This window comes from Acomys russatus, chromosome 19 (genome assembly GCF_903995435.1).
Source record: "Acomys russatus chromosome 19, mAcoRus1.1, whole genome shotgun sequence".
NCBI classification, from domain to species: domain Eukaryota; kingdom Metazoa; phylum Chordata; class Mammalia; order Rodentia; family Muridae; genus Acomys; species Acomys russatus.
In genome coordinates this window covers 52,039,036-52,052,695 of record NC_067155.1, presented here as the reverse complement: position 1 = coordinate 52,052,695, position 13,660 = coordinate 52,039,036, and the positions used below count along the sequence as shown (strand labels likewise).

General features: G+C 43.9%; 1 protein-coding gene across 1 annotated transcript in view; it reads right to left on the bottom strand.

The window, feature by feature from the left end:
- Positions 1-3,091: 3,091 nt before the first annotated feature.
- Sbno1 (strawberry notch homolog 1) overlaps positions 3,092-13,660 on the bottom strand; it is a 52,778-nt gene continuing 42,209 nt past the window's right edge. Inside the window, exons 25-32 of the mRNA XM_051161492.1 lie at positions 10,829-10,903; positions 10,261-10,407; positions 10,084-10,178; positions 9,912-10,004; positions 8,598-8,735; positions 7,973-8,049; positions 5,915-6,108; positions 3,092-4,488 (exon numbers count right to left, since the gene is read on the bottom strand). Of these exons, the coding sequence (XP_051017449.1) occupies positions 4,346-4,488; positions 5,915-6,108; positions 7,973-8,049; positions 8,598-8,735; positions 9,912-10,004; positions 10,084-10,178; positions 10,261-10,407; positions 10,829-10,903 (962 nt within the window). The 3' untranslated portion in view covers positions 3,092-4,345. The remainder of the gene's footprint in view (positions 4,489-5,914; positions 6,109-7,972; positions 8,050-8,597; positions 8,736-9,911; positions 10,005-10,083; positions 10,179-10,260; positions 10,408-10,828; positions 10,904-13,660) is intronic.

Sequence of the window (13,660 nt, the reverse complement as noted above, 5' to 3'; positions counted from 1 at the left end):
CCTGTAGAGGTCAAAGAAAACCACTTCTTATACACAGGTAACATGCAACCAGGTCATGAGGCACTGTCTTTCTGTAAGGTCTTCCAGTTGGGAGAGCAGCAGGGACAGAGGGACTGGAGCAGGCCTCAATGAAGGCAAAGTGAGTCAGGCTCCCTTGGAGCTACATCCGGCTGACTGAAAGGCATTAGAGGGACTTAAGGGAAGTCTAGGGAGGCATTGCTTTCTCTGCTTGCTTTCTTTTTCAATCATGAAAGCATCAGGCTCAATATAGCTTCCAGACAACCAAAGTTGAGCACAACCAGTCACATGGTGACAGGATCAGGAGCAGCGTTCAGGCGCATCCCAAGACAGCACAGCCAGGTGTGCTGGAGATGTGGTAACGGGACTCCTACAGCCACAAGACAAAGTTTAACTCTAACACACAGGAACTACTGACTCAGCTAAGCCACTTCCCAGTTTCCTAAGCTTAAAAAACGGGGGGGGGGGGGGGGCGCCTATTAAGATGGCCCGTGTGAGAGTCCAGAAAAGAATAAATAGGAGGGAAAGGGGGGCACAAAGAACCCAATTTACAAGAAAGATTTACACTCGCAATGTAGAAGAACTCACACTCCTTTATACACTCATATGTACATAAGTAGCCTAGAATAGAGGGTGGGCACTCAGAAAACATGGCCACCTAACTGCATCCCTGTGTCTCTTTCACTTATACTTGATTTAAATGGCTAGCCTTGTGAGGGACTTTCTTGCAAATGGATTCCGGGTGCTCAGCTGCAGCCAGCCGTGGAATGGCTGGTTTATTTCAGCACTAGAGTGCCAAAGCACCTGCGTGTTATGTGTTGTTCTCACACACAGGAAGGAGTCTTAGCAAACACTTAGCAAACTCTTTTGCCTCGGGGATGCATCAACTGAGTAAACAGTTTGTGGATCCTGGCCCAACAGCAGCTTTTCTGGAACATCATTCCTAGAAGTGCCAGAACCCACAAAGCCCTCTTTAACACCAGGATCCCTGGGTAAGCTGTCTCAGAGGACGAGACCCTCTCCACCTGCTCTCAGAAGTGAGCCACAGTGGCCTCGCGCTAAATGGGAAGTGAGGACAGGATGACGAAGCTCCCAGGACAACACTGAAATGCTGGGTCCTCGTCCCCCTTCTCTGGTTTCTAAGAAATTGTTCTAACAACACAGCACAGAGACCAGCAAATAAATGGCCCAGGGGCTACAGCCAACACTGTGGCTCCAAAATGTCTAATTTAATTCCTCTGGAGTTTGGCAATCTAAAACTTTTCTCTCCATAGGCAAGAGCAAATAACAAGGTTTATTGTTGCAACTTAAAACGGTTTTGTAAGTGCTTAGTAAGAATAAATATATGTACACACCTACAGCTACTACAGTGCTTTGGATACAAGTTCTTACTAACCTATACACACAGGAAAAAGACAACACAGAAAGCTCATCTGCTATTTAGTAGCAAAACAAGGAAACTGCTTAACCAGCCTAGCTTTCTGATCAACTCACATTTACAGAAGCACTTTTACTACTTTTCTGACTGGACCACTGACCACTGTCTGACTGGACCACAGAGGGGGCAAGCCTGCTGTACAGAAGTCACTAAGGGAGGGAAACATGACCTCCCTAGTGTGGGTACCAGAGTAGCATGGAACCTACAAGTGATTTTCAGCACAACAGACTATAAGCTCTGAAAACACTAACGAGGTCAACAATTGGGTCTGCTGCGCAGAGCTGTATTGCTCACCAGGGAGAAGAGGCATCTCCAAGGTCAGCAGACTTATGGTGGGTAGAGTGCTGAGGCCCTGGGTGCAGACATGGTAGTGAGACCCTGCAGGAAATTGGACCTACCTCACCTGACAGTAGCTGAGAAGACTTGGGATTTTGAAACAAACCCTTGAACGGTGTTTTCCTAGTAACTGACAAAGGGGCAGGGGCAGAGCGCAGAGGGCACCTTCTCCCCTCCAGAGGGGTTGGGCACTAATCCCAGCTGTCAAACACACACCAGAGGGCAAAGATTAAGCAGCTTCTGTTCTGCCACATTACTTGCCTTTTGAAGTCTGCTTAGACAGGGCTTTCAGATGCCTAGTGTCTGTGGTCTTTTTCTCAATAAACAACAATAATGCAAAGAGACACTATGATGAACAGCGCGCGCGCACACGCGCGCACACACACACACACACACACACACACACACACACACACACACACCCACCCCTGGCTGTTTTAGGAGCAGGTGTCATAGCTTCAAAGACCTGGGTGAGGTGTTCACTAAGCACAGGGTAGAGAGATCCTGCAGGTGCTGCTTTAAGAGCACCAGATAAACCAGGCGCACCAAAACAGGCCCCCACACACACAATCAGGGGCTGGCACCCATGGCCTAGGGTACAGCGCCTCTCATACCCTCTGTGATTTGGTCTCATAGACAAAGCAATTAAGTTACCCAGCCCTTCCTTAGGCTTATACCTTCACATGCCAGAGGAAGCTGAATGGTCAGCCAGTTCAGAAAAGAAAAGCTCAGAGGTTCTGTGAAGGGGGACACAATTCTACTCAGTGGTCAGCTGGATCTAGGCCACAAAAGGGCACTGCCCTGCCTGAGATACATGGAACGAGGGTAAACATTGCATCCACTGGGCAAAATGTGCCCACCAACAGAAACCACTCTCCATTTGTTCTTTGAGGCACTAAGAATAAATAAACCCACAGCAGTCCTACCATAAACATAACCAAAGAACCTGGAGAGAATGAGCCCACACGCTCATCAGGTCTCTCACTACACACACCTCACCTAATTCTTTGAAAAGATTAACAAGTTACAAAGAGAACAATTCAACTTGGGAGAACATTCAAAAGTACCACCATTTGCCATCCGTAAGTGGCTCAGTCAGACTCTAAGGCCAAGTTCCGCAGTGCCCTGCTATCCTACGCCTGGCGTGCCCAGTGAGGGCCTAAACAAGAGTCCACTTCGGTAGTATAATAACCTTTTTTATTCAACATCTACAAGATTTTGGTATCTTGTAGTTTTTAACCGGATTTATACAATCTCAATTTTTCAATAGTGCAACCTGTGCAAGCAAAAAAAGGGGAGGGTAGAAAAAATGGGGGGAGGGGAGGTTAGGAGAAAAACAAAAAGACCAATTGTCCCCTCACTGTCTTTTTTTTTTTCCTTTATAAACATCTATTATAGGCGAAACAAAACTTACCCATGTTATAGATAAGTGTCTATTCACATTTGTACATTACCATTTTTAACAGCTGGAGATAATCTCTACAATGTCTTACAGCACATTAAACAATATTCAAGTTACTGGGTAACAACAACAACATACAGCAGAAGCCAAGTGTTTTCTCACTGTTTAGTTTACAACTCAAGTACGGTTTCCGGTTTAAATGACAAAGCAGATTGAGATAATGAAGTTAAAAAAGAGTGTGCAAGATGGAAGCCAATCACACTGTCTTCCTAAAACCATGTTTAAGTTAAGGAAAATGTAACTTATGAAAAGGCTCATAGCCATTTTTGCAGCACAAATTAGGAATACTATTAACACATTAAAAAGAACTTTTAAAGAGTTTTTATCACACAAGGAAAAAAATAAATGTATGTACTTACTACTTTGACAAAAAACTTGGGGCAGGGCAGAGTGGGCCGGGCTGAGGGCTAGAAGCAATACCCAGGTATCAACACTAGAAATGCAATACCCAGTGCTGTACATCTCCAATGCTTCTCTCCATACAGGACGTCTGTGGTAATCTTGGTTACACATGCTTTCAAAGACATGCACCGTCAACAAAGGCTACAAAAGAACCTGAATGCATGGCACGCAACCCTTCACTTCATGCTGCAGGAAACATTGTTTAAGTTGGAAAAGAAACCAATATATATATATATATATATACATATATATTCAGTATTTAGAGACTTGAAACACATGCATCCGGGGACTCCCACAGCAATGACAAGGATGTACTGTGTTAACCCTGAGCACTGTAGAAAGGACAAGTAAAGCCAGTTTGGGAAGTTCCAAGCATTTTCAACCGACTGTGGTCTTGTAGCATTTAACAAACTCACAGACAAACTGACACATACGTACACACATCCACTCTGCTCACCCAAAGTACAAGCATACAGGCAGCCACAAGGAAACAAGGGGAAAGACTTGTGTCCCCTCTGCTCTGTTCGCTATCAGCCTTGCTGCCTACTCCAGGTTTGTCCTTAACCTCCCAAATTAACTAGAGAGCACAACTGGAAAAAAAAAAATAGAATTCTTTGGAAACTGTCCCTGATTTCTATGCAAGTGGTATGCTCTCCAGCATGAACCTGCGCGGAAGGAACCGCGGCTCTTCACGCGTTGCTCAAGTTGGTGATGCTCTGCGGGTGATGCTGCTGCCACAGCTGTTTTTGTTGGACTGCCAGCTGCTGAGACTGGTCTGAAGTTGACAGGAGATTTACAAGAGGAGACACGCAATTTGCCGGAATGATCAAACCTGTAATTAGCAAGGAGAATATCAAGTAGCGTCATTCAGCAGAAACCACTGTACATTATACCTTCACAGAAGACTGGAAACCAGCCTCCCCAGAAACTAGTTAGGAAGTCGGCATCGACGCAAGCAATTCCTAGAAGGTTCCCAGATGCCTCTGCATGCATATGCACAGGCAAACACACAAGCACACACACCCAGTGTAACACAATCTCCTGATGAAAGAACTCAGTGTGCAGTACACACTTCCCCATCTAAACTGTTTAGCTTCATAAACTTCACAGACATCACATCCTCTCCCACTCAATATGGTGGGAAAGGTAGAGATGAACAGAGACTATGAGGGCAACTGGAGCCACAGGTCCCAGCTAAGGGAATGTCAGTTCTGTCCTGTGGAAGATCTGAACTCAATGTACCAGCTAAGTATCTTTTCTTTTTTTTAAAAGCTAGCACCTGGGAAACTCATATTAAACTTTTTTTTTTTTTAAAGATTTATTTATTATGAATACAGTGTTGTGCCTGCAAGCACACCTGCAGGCCAGAAGAGGGTATCAGATCACACTATAAATGGTTGTGAGCCACCATGTGGTTGCTGGGAGTTGAACTCAGGACCTTTGGAAGAGCAGTCAGTGCTCTTAACCTCTGAGCCATCTCTCCAGCCCTCATATGAAACTTTTAAAACCACAATTACCTGAGTTCAAATAAAGTTCACTAGCTGGCAAGCAAGCTCATCAATCGCCCCACTACATAGAGAATAGAGAGGTTCTCAGCAAGAGGTGTAGCAACTAGCTCAATTGTAAGACATCTAGACTTGACCATATAGTGGTCTGAACAAGCCTGCTGTCTTAGCTTCTGTAGGACTCAAAGCTCTCCTTTATGCTGTGGCCTGAAACTACACAGCCTCAGCCTGGATGGGGGGGGGGGGGGGGGGGGGGGGGCCGATTGGGTAATAGGCAAGAGGAGTAGAGAGCAGCATCAGAGACAATCATAGGGCAATTACTGCCAGATCACAATGTCCATTACAAGGCCAAGTACACTGGCTATCATGGTGCCTGCCTGTAAGCCCAGCTCCTGGAAGAGGGGAGCGCTGGGTTCACTTGGAAACACGCGTTTGAAACCAAAAGCCAGGTGTAACTGCTCTGAATCTTGTAGAATGAAAAGCTTGTTCTACACGCACTATTAGAACAGATATGAGACAAGTATGCAACAATCTTTTTTTTTTTATTCCTCCGAGAGAGGGTTTCCCTGTGTAGCCTTGGCTGTCCTGGACTCGCTTTGTAGACGAGGCTGGCCTGGAACTCACAAGTGCTGGGATTAAAGGCGTGCACCCCCACAGCCTGGTTATGCAACAAATCTTAAATGTCAGAAGTGAACAGTAGTAATAATGGGTAGGATACGATTCTTTCCCCACAAAGCAACAAAAGCAGCTCACCTACAATCCGCTGTCCGTCTTCTGTTCGAAGCCGCACGATCTGCATTTTCACATTCGTGCCACTGACAGAGGCCAGAACACCCTCCACTTTTGTCCAGACGCTGAGGACTGAGCCACATAACACATAGTATGTGCGGCAACGAAGACCTATCTCACACACCAGTCCTAAGCTTGCTTTTCTGCAATTGCCACGCCTAGGAAACACAGGAGAAAAAATAGGTACAGAAACATGCATACATACATCAACAATCTTCAAAGCCTGGCCATATTTCAAGTAGAAAATTACATGACTTTTCCTAGAAAATCCTTTGGGCTTACTGGGTTATCCTTTCCAAATCTAAGGTGTCAAATCACCGCTGCAAGTTCAGCTGTGTGCCTGGCAGCCTGTCTGCACATGGGGCTACTGGTGGTACTAGCTACACCTTCTGACACTTCAATACCCTCTCGGTGTCTGCTGTGAAAGATCACCCGCCAGCTGATGCTGTGTCACTGACCCATTAGTACCTGCTGCTTCAAGTCTGACTAGTGGGCATGGCACACAAACCGCAATGAAACAGAAACAGAAAAAAAAAGGTTGTAGCACTGTCAAAACACTTCCAAATCCATTGACAGACATATCTGAGTCACCACCAAAGAAAACACCAATTTAATAAAAGAAACACAAAACATGACGTGGCTCTTCCAGAATAGGCAGTGGCTACACAGTGACCTGAGCTTGATCTTGGAATCTACATTAGGTAGGTAAGTTGAGAACCAAAAGATTTATCCTTTGACCTCCCATGTGTGCCTCATACCAGAATCATGCAAGTAATGCTCATACATGTGCACACACCAATTATGTAATGAAATATTATAATGAGATTTTATTCATTTTTTAGTTCTGTGTGCACAGGTATTATGCCTGCACTTTCAGTGAACCATGTGCTCTTGTCAGTAGAAGGCACTGGATCCACTAGAGCTAGTCTAAGTTGCAGGCAGCTGAGCCACTTGACATGGTGCTAAGCACTGAACTTGAGTTTCCTAGGGTAACAGACGATGCTCTTAACCACTGAACCATCTCTTCAACCCCACACCCTGCCTTTTGGGTTGTTTGATAAAGGGTTTCTCAGTAACCTTAGCCGTCCTGAAACGTACTCTGTAGATCAGACTGGCCTCAAACAGAAGAGATTCCCTGTTCCTGCCTCTAGAGTACGGGAATCAAAGGTGTATGGCACCAGGCCCAGCTCTCCAGTTCCCGTGATTCTTTCCACTTGCTAGTTTTGAGGCTGGGTCTTGCACAGTGTGGCCTCAAGTCTGAATTTTCCTGAGGGATGGGGCTATGGTAAACTACTAGGCCCAAAGAAGAATATTTTTTTAAGCCAGAAAGAAAGCAATAGGGAAAAGTTGTAAGCAACTTAGTAGTCAGGAAACTAAGGTAAGAGCGGGTCAAATTCAAGGGCTGAGCTACGGAGTTTTCCAGGCATGCTCGGACTACAGTAGAGACCCTGCCCCACACACCAAAAATAAATAGAGAGCCGGGCGTAATGGAATGTGCTGTAATCCCAGCACTCAGTAAGGCAACGGAAGGAGGATCGCTGTGAATTTGAGGCCAGTCTGGTCTACAGAGTGAGTCTAGGACTACCAGGAGTACAAGAGAAACTCTGTCTCAAACCCCCTCTGCTCCCCAAAAAAGAACTGAGAGGTGAATGAAAGAACAGGAGACAAAAAGAGTGAGATGCAAGTTCTATCAGAGAGACAGCAATTAAGGATGTACGTCAGAGCCTCACTGTAGCCCAGGCTAGACTTCACTCCCTATGCAGCTGAGGATGATTCTGATGAACTGAACTGTGTTACCAACAGTTAACTTGTTCATTTACTGACAACTGCAAACTTTTATGAAAATGTGCTTGGCTAGGCACTGTGGCTCAGTTCTACTGTTCTTCAACTTGGGGGACAGAAGCAAGAGGATCACAAGGGTACACACAGTGACTGATACTCAGTAGCCTCCCTCCCAAAAAATAGAAGAGAAAAAAGTGTCTTTAAATCTTGATTAAAGTGCGGCCTCAGGGAAGCACTAACCAGTAAGCGTGAGTACAGGTGTCAGCAGAGGAGTTATACTGATCCAGCCAGTGAACCAGGGCGTCATCAGAGACTACCTGCAAAGACAAAGTAAAATGCCATTCTAACACCTGGACACCTGGCCCCAGTCAACACCAGGACCATAATCTTCAGCAGGAAGCATAGCCGCCAGTGGCAGCAGGATAAAAGCACCACCAAGCATAGTAACTGAGGCTCCTCCTGGGATGAGCTTCATAGAGAGCTAGCTGAATACAGTTGTTTTCAAATGACAGGGCCCAAAAAGCTAACATAATACTTTTCAGAAAGTATAGAAGTGATGTTGAAAAACACAGGTGTTGACTATTTTCTGAAAATTTACAGGACAAAAATATGCATCATACTCATGACAAAACAAAAGCCAACTGGAAGGACTCTGTGTCTTACTAAACCAATGCATAGTGTCCCAGGCAGTGAGGGTCACATGCTCACCTTGTCTCAGTGAAAGGTAACATCAAAATTGTAATAGCAGTAAATAAGAAAATCTACTATTGTTCAAAAATTATTAATCCTTGAACCCAGAAGCAGTAGCTGACAAGACCCTATTCATGAAGAAAGCACTGACGCAGCACACCGTGTGAGAAAATACCTTCTTATATTTCTTTTTCAGATCAGCATAAATTTCCAATTTGAGTTGTTTCCCAGTGTTTGGTCGGTAAATTAAAAATAGTTTCTTCTTAGGGTTTACTTCTTTAACTAAGATTGCAGTTTTTTTGTTGTTTCTTATCTATTGAAAGAACAGGGAAAAATGTAAGAATTTGAACTCAGACAATTAAAAATACTCTATTATAACATCATAGTAACAAATTCAGTAATTAAAAAGATACACCAGATAATGGTCAAAGTCCACACATCCTGAGAGAAGGCCATTTGGTTAATGCTAGGTAAAGACTCCTAACAACGGTCTTTGCTATTTTTTGAGACCATCCCCATAGCTGGAATGCACTATATAGCCCATGTTACCCATGAGTTCAGGGTATTCTACTTCACCCTCCCTGGGTACTGGAATTAAAGGTGTGTGCCATGCCCGCCCCCTTATTGATACAAGGTTTTCTGTGTAGCCTGAGGTGGCATGCATATCCATACCCACATAAATAGTCCTAAAGAAGTAAATACATTTTAATGGTTAAGGAGCCAGGCATGATGGTGTACTGCAGAGGCAGATACGGAGTGATCACTGTGAATTTAAGTCTGGTCTAGGGGCTAGAGAGCACCATCTACTCTTCTAGAGGTCCTGAGTACAGTTCCCAGCACTCACATGGTGGCTGATCCCCATCTAAAGTAGGACTGCCTGCCCTCTTCTGGCCTGGAGGTAAACATGCAGATAGAGCACTCAAACATAAAAAATAAAGGAAAAAATCTTTAAGGCTAGTCTAACAATTTTCCAGAATAGCCATTGCTACATAGTAAGGATCTGTCTCAAAGAAAGAAGATAGAAGGAAGGAAGGAAGGAAAGAAAGACAGAAGATGAAAAAAAAAGAAAAAGAAAAAAAGAAACAGCCAGGCGCGGTGACGCACGCCTTTAATCCCAGCGCTCGGGAGACAGAGGCAGATGGATCACTGTGAGTTCGAGGCCAGCCTGGTCTACAAAGCGAGTTCAGGACAGCCAACGCTACACAAAGAAACCCTGTCTCGAAAAACCAAAAAAACAAAACAAAACAAACAAAACAAAAAACAAAAAAAAAGAAACAGCCAGGCAGCCAGGCGTGATAGCACACATCTTTAATCCCAGCACCCGGGAGGCAGAGGCAGGTGGATTGCTGTGAGTTTGAAGCTAGCCTGGTCTACAAAGCGAGTTCAGGACAGCCAGGGCTACAGAGATAGACCCTGTTTTGAAAAACCAAACAAATCAAACAATGAAAAAGCATTCCTGGTGAAACTTTAGAGAAAATTCAAACCTTACTTGCAACGATAAGTAAAAGCCATCATCTGGTCCTGTCAGCTCTGCCCAAATCTTGGTTGCTTCCTCCCAGGACATTCCCCTCTCCACGCTGATCTGGGAAAGACATGTAGAGATTTAAATGGAGCGCATGTGTGTGGACACTAGTGGCGAATATGCACACACCCAGACTTACTGTGTATAACTCTACATGGCCAGAGGTAGAGTATCCTGGAGTCAGGAACTTCTTCACATCGCTCTTCCTCACCTTTTCATCTCCAGAACCCAGATCTTCAGAAAGAAACAAGAATGTGTAAATGGAGAAATGCTGTGCACCAGGAGTAGAGCGAGCACAGTAAACGTCCCCACTCACCGAGGATCCCCATGTCATATCTGCCATTCTTCTTGGCATTCTGAACAACTGCAGTAAGCGTGTCTGCAAAATACTGAAACAACGCGTTCTGCTGATGCACCTCCATGCCCAGAATTCGGTTTAAAAATTTTCCTATATTGTTATAGTCTGCAATGACAAAATTATAAGAGAAATTTCATGAACGCCCATGGTAAATTAAAAAATTTATTCTTTAGCTAAGCACACTTTCAAAGTCTTCCTTTCCAGGCCTAGTCCTCCTCTGAGCTTTTGCACTTGAGCTTTGGTACCAGCAAAGCAGCACAGGCTCACAAGACAATTAAACTAACTTTCTGTACCTTCTGCTTTTCCATGAACATAACTTAGCACATGAGAACATTGGTTGACCAACAGCAAGTCTTTTGGGTTTACTTTAATGTATACTTATTTTCCAAGTTTGGTTGTTTAGGTGCCCTTAACTACAAAAGCTCTTAGCCCTATTTAGGTTTAGAGAAACCCTATCTCGAAATACAAAAACAAAAATCAAGAAGGCTCCACTGATAGAAGTTACATGCAGACACAGTAACATCACCTTTATCAAGAGTAAGAATTCCCGAGCGATCTTCTACGTTAATCAGGCCGACCCCTATCAATCCTTGCCGAACATCTGCAAGAAAACAAAATTATGCCAGTTCGAGGCCAGCTTGGTCTACAAAGCCAGGACAACAAAGGCTAAACAGAGAAGCCCTGTCTCAAAAAACAAAAACAAAAAAGAAGAAAGAAAAACAAACAAACAAACAAAAAAAAAAACCCAAGAACTCAATGAGCTGTTGATCAAACAAGACTAGTTTTAGCATTAAGATTTAATCTATGAGGGCTGGGCATGGTAACACACGCCTGTAAACCCAGGACTTGGGAGGCAGAGGCAGGTGGATTTGTGAGTTCCGGGCCAGCCTGGTCTACAGAGTGAGTCCAGGACAGCAAGGGCTACACAGAGGAAACCCTGTCTTGATAAAAGCCAAAAAGTCCAGCACAAGGGCTAGAAAGATGGGTCAGAGGTTAAGAGCACTGGCTGCTCTTCCAAAGTCCTGAGTTCCCATCAACCACATAGTGGATCATAAAACTATCTGGTGCCCTCTTCTGGCCTGCAGGTGCACATCATGTGTACATAATAAATAAATCTTTTAAAAAAAAGGTCCAGCTGGAGAAATGGCTCAGAGGGTAAGAGCACTGGCTGCTCTTCCAAAGGTCATGAGTTCAATTCCCAGCAACCACATGTTGGCTCACCACCATCTGTAATGTAATCTGTATACATAATAAATAAATAAATCTTTAAAAAAAAAAAAAAAAAAAGGTCCAGCACAAGAGAGTTACAGGCCAACCTAGGCTACAACATTTTTCAAAAACCAGAGCTGTCAAGATGGGTCACTAGGTAAGCATGCTTGCTGCCAAGCCTTTGACCTCCAAAAATGCTGTCAACATTGACCACTCTACCCCAACACAATTAAAAACGGAAACACACACACACACACACACACACACACACACACACACACAAACCAAACCATGTATGTTTTTTTTGTTTGTTTTGGTTTTTTTGCCTGCTAGGACTAGAAGTGTGCACCACCACCATAAACTTATCTTTTAATAAGAACATCCTATGTATTATACAGATTCTTCATCTAGGAACCCACAGAACCACAACACTTTTGCACAAGTAGAATACTAGCTAACTAATAATTACTAAGAACAGCATAATGTTTTCGTTTTAATCTTAGGTAGAATGACTGCAAAGTACGACAAAAGGTAAATGTTGAATAAATAGCCAACATTCCCTACAGACTTGACAGGGCTCCCTCCCAACCCGCCGAGAAAGGGTCTCTTCAGGTAGCCCTAGCAGAAGCTGTGTACAACTCACTGAGATCATCTGCCTCTGGCTCCAGAGTGCTGGGGTTGAAGGCATGCAGCACCACCTGGCTTGACAGAACTTATATAAAAGATGGATCTAGCGGTGTAGAGGAGTGCTAGAGATCTGGCATAGCAGGCACAAAACCAATTCCAATCATAAGCAGAAAAGACAAAAAAGGGGGTGAGGGGGTGGGGGAGATGTATATGGTCTCCAAGAGACAGACAGGATAAGGTAACACGGTCAACACAGAGCAAAACAACTCCTTTTGAAAATCAACCATACTGGATACAAAATCGTATGCATGTCAAGATTCCCATGCAAGCTTAGCACTATTTACTAGAAACTAACTGAATATTGCCAAGTGAATTAACCTCATTAACATCAAAGTACTAAAAACTATGTTAACCATCATGTCAGTGCATTGTTAAAAAAAGTCCCAGTGTGGGCCTGGAGAGATGGCTCAGGGGTTAAGAGCACTGACTGCTCCTCCAGAGATCCTGAGTTCAAGTCCCAGCAACCACATGGTGGCTCACAACCATCTGTGATCTGATGTCTTCCTCTAGCCTGCAGGTGTAATGCAGGCAGAGCACTGTATACATAATAAATAAATCTTTTTTTAAAAAATCGCAGTATGGAGCTGGATGGATGGCTCAAGGGCTAAGAGCACTGGCTGTTGTTCCTCCAGAGGTCCTGAGTTCAATTCCCAGCACCCACATGGTGGCTCAACACCATCTATGAGATCCAGTGCCTTCTTCCAGACATGCCAACAGAACATTATATACATAATAAATATTTTTTAAAACCCCAGCACTTGAGAGGCATACAAAGATAGATCTCACTGAGAGTTCATTGCCAACTTGGTCTATAAGGATTTCTAAGCCAGCCAGGGCCACAAAGCAAGACCTGTCTTAGCAGAAAAAATAAAACAAAACACCAAAAGCCAAAAAAATAAACAGCCCTCTCCCAAGTTACTGATATAATGAAAGCAACAGTTCTGTATAATCACTGGACACATGTACAAGGCATGCACGCGCGCGCACACACACACAGAAACAAAAAATATTAAAAGATTTATCATTTCTTTTTATTTTATGTATGTGCATGTTTGTCTGCATGTATGTATGTGCACTCTGTACAGTTGTCTGGATGTCAGATCCTCTGGAATTAGAGTCAGAGCATTGTGAGTCTCTATGTGGGTGTTGGGAAATGAATCCAGGGATTTTAAAAGAGCAGCAAATAATCTCAAAGTGCTGAACCATCTTTCTCTCTATAATCCCAGTATTATTATTTTTCGGTTGTGTGCATAAGCAGACACTCTTGCATGCGAAGGCCAGGCAATTAGATGGCTGAACTGGTTTCTCTTTCCATCATATGGATGTTAAGCATTACACACACCTTTAAAGTCTACCTAGGCAATCCCCACACTGTAAGGGTTCAAAATGAGTAAGCGCACATCAAGTTATACTAAATTCCAGAGTTTCCATGCACACACAGAAGGAGATTGTTACCAGTTGG